Source organism: Diceros bicornis, chromosome 3 (genome assembly GCF_020826845.1).
Source record: "Diceros bicornis minor isolate mBicDic1 chromosome 3, mDicBic1.mat.cur, whole genome shotgun sequence".
NCBI lineage: Eukaryota > Metazoa > Chordata > Mammalia > Perissodactyla > Rhinocerotidae > Diceros > Diceros bicornis.
The window spans coordinates 57,804,865-57,824,436 of record NC_080742.1 but is presented as its reverse complement, the minus strand read 5'-3'; the positions used below and the strand labels follow the sequence as shown (position 1 = coordinate 57,824,436).

The 19,572-nt window shown below is 39.6% G+C and overlaps 1 protein-coding gene across 2 annotated transcripts in view; it reads right to left on the bottom strand.

Annotated features, from left to right (window-relative positions):
• Positions 1 to 19,572, bottom strand: part of BMPER (BMP binding endothelial regulator) — a 231,279-nt gene that overhangs the window by 74,770 nt on the left and 136,937 nt on the right. For both annotated transcript variants that reach the window (XM_058569040.1, XM_058569050.1), the window contains exon 11: positions 16,102 to 16,147. In XM_058569040.1, the coding sequence (XP_058425023.1) occupies positions 16,102 to 16,147 (46 nt within the window). The remainder of the gene's footprint in view (positions 1 to 16,101; positions 16,148 to 19,572) is intronic.

Genomic DNA, 19,572 nt, shown 5'->3' with positions numbered 1-19,572 from the left:
GGGGTCCCTGCAATAAACCTGGAAGGGGCACCTGCCAGGTAGGGGAAGGTCTTAGCAGAGATGCACTAAGAGAAATCAATTTAAAAAAAAAAGTTTGGTCGTTTTACAAGTTTGTGCCCAACTTCACAGGACATGTAATACTTCTGGTGCTTTTGTACTTAAAAGTTATTTATAACATTTCTGAATTTTTAAAGCATCTCTATTTTGGAGGCTTGATACGCTTCTGTGGTCTTAATGTAAGGAATGGAGAAACGGACTAAGATAACTTTGTAAACAGAACTGGCCTAACTTCATAACCCATATAAACAAAAACAAAATAAATTAATTAATTATTTAAAGGCAGCAACATAAATGACAATACACCAAAACATTAGTGTTATTTTCATTTAACTAATTCAAAAAATTTGGAAACATGGTATTCTAAATGTTACTCATGGTTTTAAACAAAATATTATATTCAACACATATACTTACTAAAGACAAATAAATAGGATTGCCAAACAGATACATGTTTCATAACGTTAGGAACCAAGTACTGATAAGGTTAATAGTCTCTATGTGTTTTATAGAAATACAAAGTTCCTATATTTTGATCTGTGTATCAAAATTTAAAATTGGATAAAAAATAAATTGTAAAAACCAGCATTTAGTAAATTTAGGAAATTCCAATGAATTAATCACTTCAAAATACCATTAATTCAAATACTTTTGAGACCCAGGTCAAGCTTTACACTTTGGGACATCTCAAAGATTTTTATTAAAAAAATAAATATTGGGCTGGCCCCGTGGCTTAGCGGTTAAGTGCGCACGCTCTGCTACTGGCGGCCCGGGTTCGGATCCCGGGCGCGCACCGACGCACCGCTTCTCCGGCCATGCTGAGGCCGCGTCCCACATACAGCAACTAGAAGCATGTGCAACTATGACATACAACTATCTACTGGGGCTTTGGAGGAAAAAAAAAAAAAAAAGGAGGAGGATTGGCAATAGATGTTAGCTCAGAGCCGGTCTTCCTCAGCAAAAAGAGGAGGATTAGCATGGATGTTAGCTCAGGGCTGATCTTCCTCACACAAAAAAAAAAAAAAAGAAAAAGAAAAAGAAAAAATCTTAAAAAAATAAATAAATATTGTTTCTTTTTTAAAACAAAATTTGGCATTGATTTGTTCTCCACATAAAGATATTCTATGTTTTCAAAGAGGCATGAACAACCAGGAAATGAGGAATTCACTTAGAGAAATTAGCCCAAATGATTAAAGAACTATAATAAAAAGAGCAATTTCCAGTCAAGATGAGAAGAGGTCAAGAATATCAGAATTTCATATGAGTCACTACTCTGAATATGTAAGAGAAGAATTAAGAGTCAAGACAGAAGAAGGATGTGCCAACTGATCTGATAGGACCGATGGGATCCAAAGCAAATATTTGCTTTTAATTTCCAAAGTGTTTGAAGAGTAATGTTGTTTTATGTTATGATCATTATGTCGTTTCATATGTCAATTTCATGTGCCGCCATATAAATCACATGTATTTGGAATTTGATAAATTAATTACTTGGTCTAAGTTAGCTTTCCTTGTCAATATTTGATAGAGACTCAAAAGAGAGATAGGTGTTGGTGTGTAGGATAGTTTTAATGAATAAATACCGTAAGGAATACATAAAAGGCACTACTTGACGGAGGAGGGGGAAGGAAGCGGCTGGGAGAGACAAGCTCTGAAAGCTGAGCAGCAAGATTTGAATTCAGCCTCCATTTCTGTTCCTTTCTTGTTCTTTTCTTGGTTGTTTTTTCCCTGTGACTCCAATTTTACTGCTTCACCTTCTACCCTACTCCTACCTTCCTGATCCTATATCCCCCCCAATTAGTGTTCCCACCTATCTAACCAACCCATACTGCATTTTCCAGGCCTTTCTCCATGGGATTACTTTCAAAATTGTCCTATCACACATTACCCTCACATTCTGACAGGCGGAATCTCTCCCTGGCATGAAAATGGTGTTTTTCAGTTGTCTGGGCACAAGGCGGTTCTTTGGGACACCCTGAGGGACATCAGGAGAATTATAGTTCAGAGCTGATTCTACCATGTGCCACAAAAGGACTAAATGTTAACCTGACCACCAGATGCACCAAATTCAAGAGAACGGCTTTTCTGGAGTTCTTAAGTCCACATACTCAGCAAGAAAACCCAGAATCAATCAAGGCTTTTGAGCATTTGAGCTTGTAACAGGTGGACCTCAGCTTGAAAAGGTCAATGCACTACTGAAGGAGCTGAAATGATCCTCCTGAAGAAATCCTCTCTTAGCTGTGAACAGGTACAGGGGATGCCTACATCTTCCACCCTACATCTTGTCATCTGCAGTGGCAATCTCCTCCCTGAACCACAGACAACCCACAGCTTCTCCTGGTGTTCTGACAACAACTGCGTCAAAATTATCATTAATAAAAACAGTAGGGACTGGCCCAGTGGCCTAGTGGTTAAGTTTTCGTGCTCCGCTTTGGTGACCCGGGGTTCACGGGTTCGGATCCCAGGCACGGACATAAACCACTCGTCAGCCATGCTGTGGCAGCAACCTACATATAAAGTAGAGGAAGATGGACACTGATTTTAGCTCAGGGACAATCTTCCTCAAGCAAAAGGAGGAAAATTAACAATAGATGTTAGCTCGGGGCCAATCTTCCTCACCAAAAAAAAAAAAAAAAAGACACTAATAGCTAATATTTACCAAGAATTCATTACCTATCCTAGCACTGTTCTACATGCCTACCGATCATGGATACATAATACGAAAATAGATATTTAGATTATCTCCTAAAATTAAACAAACAGCTAAGTACTAGGTACTAAATACATAAAATGAACTATTATCTAGTCACTGAAAAAGTTTGTGAATAATGTTCATGACTGAGGAAACGCTTAGGACACATTAAGTGAAAAATAGGAAATAAAATTCTATTTACGGGATAATCTTAACTATGTTAAAACAAGTACACAAACACACACACCAAAATTATAAACTGTGGTTATTTCTTGGTGGCAAAACCACGAGTAATATTTTTTCTTTCTTCCTTATTCTTTTCTGTTTTTGCTTTTGTTGTTATATTGTGTTCTTAAGATCCAAAATGTAGGTACTTGTAGGTAAGGGCAATTATGTGACAAAGCAAATCCTCAAAGAAGCAACAGAAAATATACTGCCCATAGTGGCCCTGGGGAAGCCTGAGCTTAGTCATCGCTGGGCGGGAAGCAATGGGGAACATCCACAGAGACCAGGCAAGGGAAGTCATGTGTGAACAGAGCTGTCAGGAGAGATATTTTTCAAGAGGCCCTAACTTAAGGAAGAAAAGGGTTTGGAGATCAGGATGGTTTTTCTGTGTAACAGCAATATCGAAGAGGCCAACAACATATCGTGACTAGGAAGATGCCTGAGAATTATGTGTTGCATTTGGGGACATTTGTATTACAAGTGAAAATAATTTTGAAAACTTGGCCCTTTTTCCTGGCACCTCAAGTCCCTGTGCCAGATCTTGCAGGAGAAGCAAACACGTGCACTGGAGAGTGACTGAAAATGAGAATCTCAGGGTTACAAAAATCTGCCTCGCTAGAAAAAGAAAAAGGCTAGAGAAACACTTAGGGGACAGAAATGAACACTGTATCCTCATGTAATTTTTTTCCAGCAGACCCAGTGAAATGTGCTGCAGTCCAAGATGTGCAGATGTCCAGTCCCACTCTTCTGGAAAGCTTGGAGCAATATTGGAGCTAAACAAACAGATCATTCTGTAACTAACCTTGCCTGAACATGTGTAAGTCAGAGGATGGAGCGAAAGATGCCAATTTACCCTTGGTGGTAACTTTTTCATAGTCCCTTAAGTCAAATCATCAGATATCATTTTTATTTTGGTTTGTTTCCAATAGATTATATCAATGTCTAGGCATAGGAGAAAAGATTAGAAGTGTATAAACCAAAATATTAAGAGTGCTGTTTTTTTTCTCTTAAGTAATGGAATTATGGATGATATTTATTTTCCTCTTTCTTGTTCATGTGTTTTTACATTATTATTTACATTTATATTTCATTATTTACAGTGACTATGTACACTTTGGGGATAAAAATATTTGTTTTAAAATTAAAAATACTGGATTAAAACTTATCACTTTGATGTTACATACTTTAATAAGATTGCTAGGAGAATTAAGAGAGTCGGGCAGCTTCCGAAAACATAATTCCAATGCTTTTCTCTTAACCTCATCAGGTACATGTTTTCCACCATGGGTATATTTATTGTGATGAAATGCCTTCCTTCTGAGAGCAGTGATTATCCTCAAAACATCCATCAAAGAAAATTAAGGGAAAATTATGCAGCTCCATGTTATAAAGAAGAAAATAAGAGAAACTGAGTAGACTCTACCCGCCTTGCCCCAAAACACAACAAAACAAAAACAGAAAAGCATAAGGAAGGAAAAAAGAATCATTCATGGTTCCCCTACCAAGAAATAACCACTGTTTATGTGTTTGTGTGTGTGTGTGTTTTAACATAGTTAAGGTTATGCTGTACATGAAATTTTATTTCTTCTTCACTTACATATCATAAGATTTTCTCCAGTCATTAAAATCAATATGAAAACATAGAAAGTGACTTTCATCCTCATGCCATTACTTCTACAAAGAGAACAGTCTCTACAACTCATTGTACCACACCACCACACAGATCAGCACATTTCCAGAGAACTGTTCTAACCATGAGAAAGTCTATCAAATAAAAAACATGGTTTTAAATTTTTCTCAACACAAATTGCAGGGAAACAGGCCCTGTGGGACTCCGGGGTCACTGGGTCATGAGGGGCTGCTGAGAATCCCAGGTGGGTAAGACTCTTGATGATGCCAAGTCTGGGTCAAGAACCAGGAAAGCCTGGGATTAGAAACATTGCCTTTAACACAAGCCCATATGCTGTTGGTGTAGGCTCTTCCTGAACATGTTGTAAGCTTCCAAAATAAAAAGCCTGTGTGTGACCCAGCAGGAACTGAACTTCTCCACGCAGGAGGCTCTGGCCTCACTCAGAGGTGTCCTTGACAGCTGTTGTCCCCAGGGGACCTGATGGCCAACAGATGCTCTGCCCAGGGGCACCTGGATTCCTATAAGATTTTACATCCTTGGCTTCTTAAATCAAGAACTTGATCTAACTTTACTGTGAGAACATGGGGGAGAAGGGGATAGTGGGTCTCTTTCCATCAGTCTGTAATCTACCAGATATACTTACAAATCTATACATGAAAAACCGATTTTAAAAAAAGTTGAGTAGGCAACTGAAATGAATATTAAAAAAAAGAGTTGAGTAGGGATACGATTAAGAATGTAAATTTATATAATGTTATAAACCAATGTTACCTCAAAAATTAATTAAATAAAAAATATTAAAAAATAGTCTTAGAAAAAAATGTAAATTTCTTTTTCACATATTTTCCATAACCCCATATACTCACCAACTTCAAACAGAAGAGCAAAGGAAGCAGTCCCTACCTTCAAGATCAAATCTAAAATAAATCTAACCCCCAAAGCCATGGCTGACATCCTAGGGCCTCCCCAACTGAGACCAGTGCTTCCCCATCTCTCACCTTCGCTCCCCCAGTGGCCTGTGCCTGCCCCACACTTCACAGGTCGCAGCACAGGGATCATTCAGCTCCTGGCTCAAATGCCAACTCCCATAGCAACTTCCCTGCTACCTCAGCGTGATACCACTTCTCTTTCCTCTAAATCCCAAAAGCAAAACTAACCACATAGCTCGGATTTTCTGGGACAGTCTTAATTTCAAATACTCTACCCTATAGACACATTATGTTTTACAGTTTGGGGACTAAAACTATGGTCACCAAACCAATAGCACACTTATGACAAGCCAACTTCTACTCTAGTTTATAGTTATATAAGCACACTGTCTTGTATATTGGAGGGAATATATGTGTGTGTGTGTATAAATGAAAAAAGATAAAATTTTATGAAAAAAGTTAAACTGCCCCCACTAAACTTACCAAAATAGACAAGTATAATGACTGGCATGCAGCAAGTTATCAATAGAATTTTGCTTAATCAATTGATTAATTGGATAACTAATTAACGCTCTCAGAACAAGGAATTAAGGCTGCAGATGGAATTAAATTTGCTAAGTCAGTTTAAGATGGGGAGATTATCCAGGATAATCTGGGAAGGACGAATGTTATCACCGGGGTCCTTATAAGTGAAAGAGGAAGGCAAGAGCCGAGTGTCATAATGATGCAGCAAGAGAAGGACTCAAGAAGCCAGTGCTGGCTTTGAAGATGAAAGGCGGACTCAAGCCAAAGAATGCGGGCAGCCTCTAGAAGATGGCCAAGGCAAGAAAACGGATTCTCCCCTGGAGCCTCCAGAAGAAAGGCAGCCTTGCTGACACCCATTTTGGCCCATTCAGACCCATTGCAGACTCCTGACCTCCACAACTTGTAAGATAATAAATGTGTATCATTTTAAGCCACAAAGTTTGTAGAAATTTGTTACAGCAGCAATAGGAAACTAATAAATGTAACAAAAGCCAAGGTGACTAGTCTAAAGCAACCAGTTTATGCCAGGCACCATGCCAGGTGCTTTCCATATTTTCACTGTCTCCTTTAATCTTCATTACTTCTCTGCACATTGTATTTCATTACCATAATTTCTTAGCAGCGAGTTTGGAGAGTTTGCCATGGTGCCCATGGTCACTCAACCACTACCAGTAAAGACAGAGTCCTACCTAGTCTCTGCAGCCCTGAGGCCAGTGCCTTCCCCACCATGACTTGATGCTTCCTCTTACGCCCTATACCACAGCATCCTGTGCAATTGTTGTTAACCAATTGGGATCACAGAGCTCTTTGGGAATCTGAAGAAATGTGTAGACACTCTTCCTTCCAAATGCACATGACTGTATCCACTAAAATGTAGAGATTCATAGACACACTGTTCCAAAACTGATCAATTACCTCCTAGGAGTCCACGAACTTCAGTTTAAGACCACCTATCTAGAAGTTAATTATAAACTATATTATACAGTTCTCTTATTTAATGTGTTTATATTTCATCTCCCCAACTGCATTACAAGTTCCTAAACTCAGGGTCTGTGTCAGTTTTTTATCTGTGTCCTCCAGGGCACCTTCCAGAATGCTGGAAATTCACCAAGTGTTAATACAAACTGGTTATAGAAGATGCATTTTTGTCACTCTCATCACCCAAGCTCTGACCTTAAAATGTCTGTTGTCTTTAAACAAGAAATTGTTATTTATCAACTAAGAGATCTGTGCACCAGAGCTGAAGAGATGAGTTTCCCATCTCCAAGTTAACCTGCTTCCAACTTTAAAGCCACCTTTGACCTTTGCAAACATTAAGGATGTTGCTTTGAAAAGAGTCCTGGGTTTGATCACAGTCTTTTCACTTAATGACTACAAAATCCTGCACAAACTACCTACATAACCTAGTTTGTTCACCTATAACACGGGTCTGAGAAAAGCTATCTTGCAGGGTGGTTATAAAGATAAAGATAGCATTGCAAAAATGCTGAGAACATAATAGATACTCAGAGAGTAGTTGGTATTAGTTTTATTATTATAAGTGCTATGCAAATCCAGCAAATAGATATCCATTGTTGGCTAAAATAGGGTTGGATAAGACTGTAACACACATATAAAACATAGATTTGTTGAAAAGACAATGTGAGCTGAATTTGTCTATAAAAGTCATATGAAATGTAGATTTGGGGCTAGAATGGAGTAAGCCTTCTAGGTCAAAAGAACAAAGTTAATAAAGTCATAGACATAGGAAAGAAGGCAGCTTGCACAAGAAGAGCCAGAGACGGATCTGATCCAATTGGAGAGTTGCTTTAGGAGATGTGAGACACCCAAGTTGTCTAAATAAATTGGCCTGAGATTTATTGCCAGCCTGAGAAGTTTAAATATATTCCAAAGAACCAACATTTCTTAACATGTTTCCTATGAAACATCAATCCTGCCTGTTACTCTGCCAAAATAAGTAGAAATAAAAAAAGCTCTGCAGCTCAAATTAGTTCAGGAGGTACTTTATAATCCATCACCCTCCTGCAAGTTTACCCTGCACATTGGCATAGAAAAGGCTCTGAGAATTCTGGAGTAAGGAAACACATTCAAGTTTACTTGACCTAGAATTTCCCTAATGTATTTAATCATAGAAACTTGTTTTGAAAATATTACTCATTACTATCCCTCAGCACTAGCGTTTTATAAAACAAACTTTGGGAAACTCTGCGAGAGACCAGTGAAGGAAGCTGGTGGTGTAGGTTCTCGTGAAAGCCAAGTTTGGGTTTCTGACAGTGGTATGCAGAAAGGGCTGAAGGAAAAAAGACAGATGTTAGTTGCAGGCAATAGGATGAAGTTCTGGCTGCCATGGGAATGGGAAGGAAATTATCAGAAAAACAACACAAAGAGACAATCAACTGACTTGATGACTGATTAGCAACATGAGAGAGAAATGCCAAAAGTATGAGAAATGACATTAAGGCTCAAAACCTATGCAGCTGGGATAATGGGGGGGCCAGAATTCAGTCAACAGATAGGGGTTGGAAAGAACCATTAATTCCCTCCATCCAACTCCCAACCCAGATAATTTGGAGAATCAAAGGTAGCAATTGTTAACAAAATTCAAATGCAGTACTTTGAAAGAAGAATGTGATCTCCAAAAAAATTAGAAGCTGAGATCTACCGTATTAGCGTCTCATCAAGAAGTTGTATGTTAAGTACCTTGAAGTTTGAACAAATCTGAAACCAGAAGGAGAGAGTAACTACAGAAGGGGTACTGTGGAGGCAGAGCTGTGAGCTCACAGGATGAAAAGGCAAAAAGTAAAAGGAGAACAGATGTGTGTACTAAGGAGAAACATGAAAGGGCAGAGCAGAGGAGTGGAGCGACGGTTGGGGGTGGAGAGTATTAACCAAGAAGGAGACTGGGATAAGTAGAAAGAATGATAGTACTCATAAATATGAGCTTCACATCAAAGGGAACTACAGAGTGTAGCTGAGGGGTCTTTTCTCCAAACTCCCAGGGAAGGTTGGAACTCAAGCGTTGTAACTCAAGAGACTGAAGAGGTTAAGTGACCTCATAAACGTAGATAAGGTTTTAAAAGGTGAGCAAATACAACTACTTTCACATGGAAACCCCTAGTCATGTATAGAGGAAAGAAATTGGCAAACATCATATATAATTGGAGGCAAACCTCCAAAATGAATAAAAATGTAGTCAATAGAGAATGTAGAATAATGGTTAAAAGTTTAGGACCAGGATATTAGTGGACCTCACCTTATTCAATTTCTCAGACCCTCAGCTCCCTCATTTGTAAAGTGGGGATAACAACAGCTTCCATTTCATAGATCAGTGTGAGGACTGAATGACAGAATGCATGGAGAGCATTTATCACAATGCCTGACACAAACTTACACTCAATAAATCACTGCTGGTAATAGGAGCAATTGTAACTCTAGTGGCAGCAGAAGTAGCAACTTTTGTTGCTCTTATTTTGCTCACAGGAGATGAGACCTCCAGAGAAGAATAAATCCGCCTCAGCTTTACATACAGTAATGTACAATTTATTATACAGTATTTTCCAGAAAGTGTACTTTTCAGTTTCAGGGTTTGAGGTTTGTATTATATGTTTGTTTTCTCACCTTGCTGTATTTTAGGTGTATGATTGCCAAAGGGTTTTGGTCACAAGTTCCTGCAGTCAAAACTGGGTATTTGCACCTTCCTTGAGATTCAAGATGGACACCTTGGCTAAATGTACCAGATGTCTACTAATGAGTTTATTTGTCTTTTTATGTACAAAGTATATTCTTTCAAAATTAGACAAGAAAGTAATTTTTTATTGAATGATTTAATAATGGTACATCTATATTAAAAATAACTTTCCCAAGCAAAGATCCAGGGAGGCCATATGATATTGTAGAATAATACTGGATAGGAGGTAAAAATAAATAAACAAATAAAGCCAGCTTTTCCAGTTAATACTACCATGAGCCTCAGTTTCCGCACCTGAGAAGTGGGAGGGTTGAGCTCATAGTTAAGGTCCATTCATTCATACAATTCCATGATGCTAAAATGGAGATGAGCTTGAGTGGCAGAGCAACATTGCTCTTTCCTACTCCTGGTAGAAATTATACACAGTTACTTCAAGTTTAAAACTATATGTATTTTAATGTTGTAAGAAAATTTGGGGAGATCATCACTTACCGCTGGAAATATCTCAACCCTGAGTTGCCAGGAGGAAAAAAAAACTACCTGGAAAAACGAATGGACATGGAAAACCAAGCAAGTTTGATTTGTCAGTGAGTGCAGAGCATACCAACTATCGCTGCTCTGCACCCCAGTAGGAAGGTGGAGGTGTCGCCAGGTAGATGAAAGCCTGGACCCTTGAGTCTACATTTCTTCCTGGGTGGGGTGGGGGGGAAATGCTATTAAATTGGAAACTCCTGCTAACGTCCTTCTTTAATCTCCAGCCCCTACCTGTTGTAAAGTCCCACAGACCTTATCCTCCCTTCCTAACTGCAGCTGGTTGTCAGTCTGTACAATAGACAAAGAAGTCAATGCCAGAAATTCCGCCCAGGCCCTGGGGCCAGACTTCCTTGTAGGAATTCAGCCTCCATCATTTACCTTAGGCATTCTTAACCACTAAGCCTCGGTTCCCTCAGCTGTAAAAGGGAGCTAATAACATTATTTGACTTTAAGATGGCTGTGAGGATCAAATGAGATAGCCCACAACAGTGTTTAGACACACAGCAGATGCGAATAAATACTAGCCGCTGCTGCTACTGCTGTTGCAATTATTGCCATTGCTGTTATTTGATGATGATGATGATGACTGTTAACTAAACAATCAGAAATTATTGAGGACTAACACCCTGTAGGAACCCACAATAGGTGGTGGATAAAAGATGACCCCTAATAACTCAGGCTCCTCCTCCAACTCTGCACCAATTTAGAGCCAGGAAATTTAAAGTCACAGTATCCCTTAGAACAGAACAGCATAATAAACAGAAAACAAACTGATTTCCTCATACCCCTTCCAGTGCTGCTCGTGCTGGTGTGCAATTCCCTAGCCACCACATGTGGTACAGTCGGATTTTATTTGCCACCCCTGTCTGCTAGTTGGGCCTCGGGAGCAGTGACAAACCCAACTCCAGATGCTCGAGCAGAAGCTTCAGTGGCCATTGAGCTTAACACCTCCTTGGCAGGGCTAAAGTCAACACCACAAATTCTTATTCTACAAGCATCTTGAGCTCCGGTTTCACATTTCCTTGCTTTCCTGAGTTTAGGACAGATTCTTGGTGTTAAGGGACCTGGAGTTGCTTACAGTCTCAGAGGCCAGAAATCTTGCTCAAACACAGAATTACTAATTTGCGGAACCTCTGTCAGTGGTGATTTCTCATAAAATGGGCCCCAAGGTCACTGTTTCATTAAATTGTTGTATTCTCCCTCCTACAGCTACTCTTTAATTGGAGATACCTGTAGCCATGCCCAGTGACTTAAGTAAGGTGTGCCAAAACCAGCTGGGGCAATTCCACGGTGCCCATGCTGGGTGCACGCAGCGGGCAAGGGCCTTCTTGGGGATCAGGCATGCCAACGCTGCACACAGCTGGAAACTAACCCTTGGGGGGTTTAAAAAGTCACCCGGCAACCGTGAGCCTCCTTGCACCCTGAGTAGCTGAAATCTGATATTTCCTGTTACTTGTGGGACATGTAGTTGAGGTTATTGCAATTAAATGCACATCTGTGCTCAGTATACTCTGCCCACCTCTGTGTTATGTAATTATGAACTTTCGTTTTAGGTTGAGATTCTGATAGTTAGGTATGATGTAGCTACAGGCACAGCATAACGAATCTATGAGACCCAGGGTTGGGCATCTACATGTGGGCTGCCTTTGGTTGCCTCTGGTCTTGCAGATGGATAGGAGATTAAATTCTCTCATACAGTCAATATCTCTTTCTCTCTCTCTCCCTCTCTGCTTTTTTCCCCTCTCCCTCTCTCTCTACATGCACACATATACCCTTCTCTTATCAGTGAAAACTTTACCACTAAGTATGATTTCTGTGTCTGAAAACAGACATTCTGCCAGGAAAGAATTTATCTGATTTCAGGTCTCTGTTGGGTAGTTAGGTCAAGATTCCACCTACTGTTTGCCAACACACAGTAAGATAACATTTCACATAAACCAAGTGCTACACGCACAACAGACAGTGGCCTTCTTGGCACCCAACTCGCCGTCCCATGACGCTCAGCCCAGGCAAAGTGGGACTCGCTTGAGGCTATAGCTCATACTTTGGCAAGAAACAGCACTTGCACGAAAGCTTTATAAAGTTTGTTTAGCTCACTTCAATATTTTATTTTAAATAAATCATCCAAACCAAATTTAATTCTTTTCAGTCGGAAAGGGGGAAAGAGAGAAAAGTCCCATGTTATTAAAAGACAGCAATGCTTTTCATATTTCCTTTAGGTCTGATTTCAAGAGGACTTTTTTTTTTTTTTCCGATTTGTTAGAATCATCATTGCCCTTTCAGATCAGCCCTACAAAGACTACCCTACTATGGGGCACACAACAATTTCGCACCTCAATTATTGCTTCTTACCTACCGAATGTAAATTACCATTGTCACTGACTATTGCAAAAAGGGGCCTATAAAAATGTTCTCCACATTTGCCTCAAGTTTCCTCTTTGCTATTCCTTCCAGAGGTCTGAGAGAGCCCCAAACACTATCAAGACAGACTCACCCAGTCAATAAGGCAGGAATTCTGTGGGATTTTAGAAACAGACAAGGCAATGACACCACTGCTGGAAATAATGTGACGCTCATTTAACCACTATAGATAATCAAAGAAAGTTTTAGAGTATTTGAAGCTTTGTAATCAATCCATTTCATTTACATATGTATGTATATACGTATCTAAGCATTTATTCTTGCTTCCTTCCAAAAAAGAATTGGAAGTAGTTTACATGCATACACACCAAATGATTCAAAACACATAAGGGTGGACATATAAGATGAAGTCAGCAGTAAGCTTATTACTCAAAATTGCATGCCATTAGAGATGGGCTGCAAATTTATTTCTAGCTTCCGGCAATTAAAGCAAAGATAGTGACTTTTAATCAGTCAAGATATAATTATGCCTTTATAATTTTTTTGTAGGGCTAAGCAATAAAAATACAGAAACACATTTAGTTAAATCCAGAAGCTTCAGGTCTGTCATTTTTTATACCAGCAGAAGAGCAACCTCACCTCACTCTCCTCCTTCATCTAATCACTGTGTGTTGAGAGTAAGTTACTGCTACTAGTACACCAGTGTGTATTTCTACATTCACCCATGCTGTTACCCCGGTTTGGAGTACCAATCACAGGGGTAATTTGGTACCCTGGGGGACATTTGGCAATGTCTGGAGACATTTTTGATTGTCACAATCTTGGAGAGAGGAGTGCTACTGGCATCTAGTTGGTAGAGACCAGAGATGCTGCTAAACATCATACAATGCACAGGACAGCTCCCACAACAAAGAATTATCTAGACAAACTATATAATACTGAGGCTGAAAACTCTGCAGTAACTAATGGAGTATGTATGTGTGTGTGATTTTGTTTGACTAACATAGAAATCAGCCATTTTTCTGGTTTTGGAAAACACTAGCCTTAGTTTGTACCTCAGCCCTCATTTATCTGCTCTAGAAACCCATATATCAGATGAGCTTTTGTAACCGACAGAGAAGGAAAAAACGAGTCCAAGGGTTTGTTCTGGATCCTGGATATAATGACAAAGAAATTTCAAAATAGGAGGTCTTCAGGCTGTAGCTAAAGGACATCAGAATAAGCCTACCTGAATGTGTTATGAAAATCTGGGCATTGCTTAAAAAATTGGAAGTCATCCCATCGCTTCACTCAATCTGAACAAATAAACCTCGCCAAATGGAATGTGTTTTACAGCATTGATGGAAGAACTGCTGGAGAGCAAGAGAGAGTAAACAGATGGAAAGAACACCAAAGGAAATTGAGAAATAGCCATCTGATGATATCATTTAGATCTGGATCAAGAACCACATGCCTGGGCTCTTCCAGCACTGACCTGCTGGATGCAGGTGCAAAGAGTCAGTGCTCTCCCAGCTGCCCCTCCAGCTGGGTGGCTCTCTCCCTTGCCAATTGCCTCTCTCAGTGACAGAAGTCATGGGCTCATTCACATGTTTTACACAACACAATATTTAATATGACCGATTACAAACTAGGTTTGATTTCATCATGCCTATCCTTATATTCTTATTTTTTTTTTCTGATAAGCAACCAGTATTCTAGATATGGAAAGGCTAGCCCATAGTGGATAAACTAATAATGGAATGCAGCTTTTCTCTCAACTATCTCAATAATTACCTTCTTGATTCTAATATAAAGTCAGATAATTCAAGATTTAGGCTGTTTCTGAGTGGCCAAGAATGGCCATATGTTTTTATTAAGCTGATAAGCAGTGATCCTGGATGACAGCAGTGGGATTGGCAGATGTAACCTATCTGTGCTCATGCACATTGAAAGGGTTAGCTAGAAAATCTTAGGAGATCCTTTGAAGTCTGTCTCTGCTTCATCTAGGAGATACTTTCTAGGGAAATGCAAACATCTCCATTGATGTAGATACAGAGGAAACCTTCATCAATTTAGATTCCACTCTGTTCTTCCAGAAAGGAATTAAGCTGGAGCAGCCTCCAAATCATCCGTAAACAAAGGTTCCTCAGAGGATCTCTGGGAGGATGATATGTAATCGTTTATACACATGTTTCATTTATACACATGTTTTGAAATCAACTGGTGTGTTCATCATACCGAATTCTTCTTCCTGCATTAATTCCTGGACTCTACTAAGTCATTCTTGGTTGGCTTCCTTTGAGCTATTTTTTGTACTGCATTATCTATAAAAAAATTCTTTTATTAAATCTATAATTTAATTTTCATTAATTAAACTAGCACTTTTATCACGCATAATATACAATTGCTTAACAGCTCTTTGTCTCAAAAAATAGTGTGATATATGTGTATATATTATATGTAATATATCTAAAAGATACATATATATATGTAAAGTGAACTTATGTTTCTGTTGTCCAAAAAAAAACAGAGCCAGGATAACTCCAAGTAAAATATACTCTGATTTTAGACAAGCGGAATAAACAAACCTGTTCCCACGTGAAAGCTGCTTTCAACTGTCATCAAAGCCCACTTCTCTAAGCCTGGCTGGCTCATAAAATACTTTCTAATACATTTCATGGCTTTGTTAATCCTGCTTATCATACATCAGAACTAATTTCACAGCGACATTACTAATACTCCTTTTTCAATGACACACTTCAGAAAGCTATCACAAAACCATATGAATTTGAGGAGGACTAAAATGCAATTTTCTGATAGATCTAGGCATATGTCTACATGTGGGGATGACATTAACCCTGTTGCTATGCTCTGTGATTAGTTGTGTAGTCTCGGACAGCTTCCAGAATAGGCCATTTAGAGAGAACTTTTAAGAACTCAGTTAAAAATTAACAGGATGGTGAAACCATTGCCAGCCCAACAACCTCCGGTTTTATCTTTGCCAACACATCTGACAACGTTGGATGTGCCCAGGTGAAATGGTGAAGAGCTGGGGGTGGGGGTGAGGGAGGAGGAAGTAAGTGCAGCTGTTTGGCTTTATAATGATGGCAGGAAAATCCCTCCTAGATTATGTATAATGTTTGGTTTTAATGGATATCATTATCTTTGCCGCTATGACTGTAAATGCTATTAGCAGTAAAAATGCACATTAAGTTATCTGGTCCTTCTTAAAACCTCATCAGACCATTTATCTTCTAAATTTCTCATAGCAACAAATTCCAATGGAAATATCTATATTTGTCTCAATTGCGCTTTTGTGAAAGGATTACAATTCATTTAAAGTGTCTGTAGGGAGGTGGGATGATCCCACCCTATACCTGTAGAAGTGAAATGTGCAGAAAACTTACACCTCCATTTTTCTTGTTGCACTATAAAGTGCGAAACAAATATTAACAGCACGTGTTCAAAAGAATAAACTTACTTTCAGTGCAAATAGGACAGCATCCTTTTCTGTTGAGAATTTTACCCTAATCAAGAGAAAAACAAATAAGAGTTTAATGTTAAGAAACAGGGTCTGCTGAGGACAAAACTCTTTTTTAAATCTAATACTAGATAAACCAATGAAATCAGTCCAAGCTGTATTTGAACTCAATGCCCAGATGGTGACGATGACAGTAAAAATGAAGTTTCAAGTATCAAGTTCTAAGGCCAGGCAAAGTCATTCTGAAACCTTTCCTGTTTTCATCCTCCGAGAAATGTAATAGCTAAAGGACTCATTGGTGTGATTTTTCTCACATGGAGGGAAGATGGAGACAGTCTGGATTCAACCTTTTCTCTGATATCCAAATCGATCCCTCTGGAGCCTAAGTGCACACACATAAAAATGGGAATTGTCTGTCAACCTATCCATCTGTGCAAGGCCCTCCTTCTGTCTTTGCTTGTTGGAAGGGCCCAAACAATAAACTGTAACCCAAGCTCAGGCCTATGGATATGGACGCTGTCTGTGCTACAGATCAAATTCACCCAGATTTCTTCTTTCAGAAAGTGGTATGCTGTCCACATTAAGTCATTGTTATGCAGTCAAAGCCAATGAAGCTGAGAGTTTTGAAACGCTGAGTAACTTTCCATTACCTATCTGGAAATACAGTGTAATCTCCTATATTGCATTTCTTCCAATTTTTTTAATGCATGACATTTGAAGGAGGAAGCATATCAGAGAATGGCATTGTCTTATCTCTGACTCAATGGGACTCACAGAGAAAAAGAAATGTGAAAGAAGATTAAAATTTAGGGAGCACTTGCTATGTAACAAACATCCTACTAGACCTTATGTCATCTAACATCAGGTTAGCTGTAAGGATTTAATAAGTTAATACTTAGAACACATTAGAGTTTAATTAATATTATATACTTTTATAATCATTGCTATGAAGATGCACAAGAACCTTATGGGCTATTTCCCTTTTTATAGATGAAGAAATTAATATTATACAACAAGGGTGATAGAATCCAAAATCAAACCTAATTCTGTGTGACCCTAAAGGCCAGTTCTTTCCACTCCAGATTTTTACCCTCTTTCATTCCTTATCTTTAAGGGAATTTAATATTTATTGGGTATCTGCTATACATTAGAAAGAATGCTGTGTGTTCTTCATAGTTTATCGCATTTACACTTCACAACAACCCTCCAAATGCAGGGTTCCTACCCCCTGTTTATGGGAAACTAAGGGGACAGAGACCCCAGAGAGGTGGCCCAAGGTCAAGACCACACAGCTCATATATTGTCCCTTCACTCGTTCACTACTGGTCAGTTGCATAAATAATATATTTTAGTACTCAAAAAAAAAATCATACTGACTAAAAAAATGCTGGTTGATAATTGAAGAACTAGAACCATGTTTGATTCATTTTTGCATCAGCCAGACCGAAAATGGTACAATAAAGGGTAAGATGACTTTGAAAGAGACTTAAAACCCCATGGTTTGGGGCATCACGACATATTTTCATTGCCTCGAGCTCTGTTATCTATTTCTATTTGGCACAGAGGACTCCTTTGGCTTCTCGTGACTGAAAGCAGTTGAGGACAAAGCCAGATGAGGTGGGCTCAGGCCGATGAAATGATGGGTGGAGTAAGGTGCTCTATCCGAATGGAGCAGAGCTATTTAAAGCCAAGGCCCCAACCAAATGTGACATCTGCCCCTTGGCGGAAACTGCCATCTCCCTTCTTCGGGAAGTGAGAGAGGGGCGGGTAATGTCACTAAATTAGCTGTGGATAAATCAAATGCAAGTTGTGGAGTCTGTGCTCTTGAGTTATAAGCAACTAGCTGTGGAATGCATATGTGACCTCATGGGTAAGAAGGGTCTAGTAATAGCACCCACCTCAGAGGGGTGGTGTCAGCATTAAATGGGGTTATTCCTGTGACTATAGAGAAAGTCTCAGTACATATTAGTGATGATGAGATGGCAGTGTAGTTAAGAACCCTGTCCCCACAGGAACCCACCAAGCCCTTCCCACAAAAGGCATTCCTTTGCCTCTGAGGGAGTTGCCAAGGAGGGTGGACAGGGAATCCAACCACAAAACCTTCCTTCCACAAGGCGCATATACTTTTGGAAAAAGAGATGTGTAGTAGCCAGGAAGGATACAGCAGGCAATACAGTCTGCTTCTTAAAAAAATTTTTTTTTAATTTCCCCAGGCAATGCAGAGGAGGGGAAGCAAGTGCTTAACAGGATTTCCATGGCAGAGCTAAGTTATCTTCCCAAGTCCTTGTGCTGGCCCCTGAGGAGGGAAAGTGTGAACTGGAGGAAAGGTTGGAGAGATGCCTAGAAACAGAAAGGTGGCCCCCGAGGCAGGAGCCAGGCACTGACAAGCTCCAACAAGCCGAGGAGGGGGTGGGGCAGGGGAAAGGCCTGCGCCTGGAGGGACGGATGCTCCAGGCCCAAATATGGTCCACAAAGAAGAAATGCTAATGAAACACTGGTGACGTAAAGAGCATTGACCTCCCCGCAGCAAGAGGACAATGAAAACCGTCAACCCTGCCAGAAGTGGCATGCCTCAAGCGAGGCTGGAAACTCCACCATGGCCTGCTGAGGCTCGTTACTTGAGCCACGAGGTTGGCACAGCATCCTGTTTTTGTCGTGTGGAATAAGGAACCCCATTATTACTAACATGTGCTGCAAGAGTTCATTAGCAGGGAGGGTTCCCCCAGGACTGGCATAAATGATGGGATCCCATTTTTCCCAATGAATATTTATAAGCAGACCATGTTCAAGTCTACTTAGCGTATCTCCTTTTTTTTTTCTCCTTTTATGGGAGGTTTTCAGTTTTATGTCTGAGGCTTTTTAAAGCAAGACTAATTAGGGTTTTTTTTTTTCCTTTTTTTCCTCCCCCCTTTATTCAGTTGTGCAATAGCAACAGCTGTTGTTTTTTTTGTGCCTCATTTGGCACTCAAGTAAAAACAGCAACTTTTTGTTTATAATAATAACAGATGTGAATAAAATTAAAAGCTGTCTATAACAGAGAAGGGAGGACAAGTTCTGAACATATGGATATATTTTTTCATTCACTGGAAGGTATTGAATAGGTTTGACATTTTCCCAAAACGCATAAAACCTTGAAAGGTTTCAAGTTGCTGAGGTGAATTCAATGAAGCTCATGCTTTAGAAGATAATGGTTGCTTTATTCAGTGCCCTGGAACTGTGGGTTTCTGAAAAGAGATATTTCCATAAAGACGCTATTTCCATTTGGGGCTACAATGGAGGCCAGGGTGAGAGAGGGAAAACTTCACTAAAGGGGTCAGAGGGTGCTGCTAGGCAGGAGAAACCCTGTGGGGAATTTATTAATAAACAACCACATATTACTTTGAATGGCTAAGGGAAGAAAACTGATTTGAGGAGAGTGAGAAAAGGGAGGAAAATGCAAAGGATGGTTATGATGTTCAACAAAAAACACAG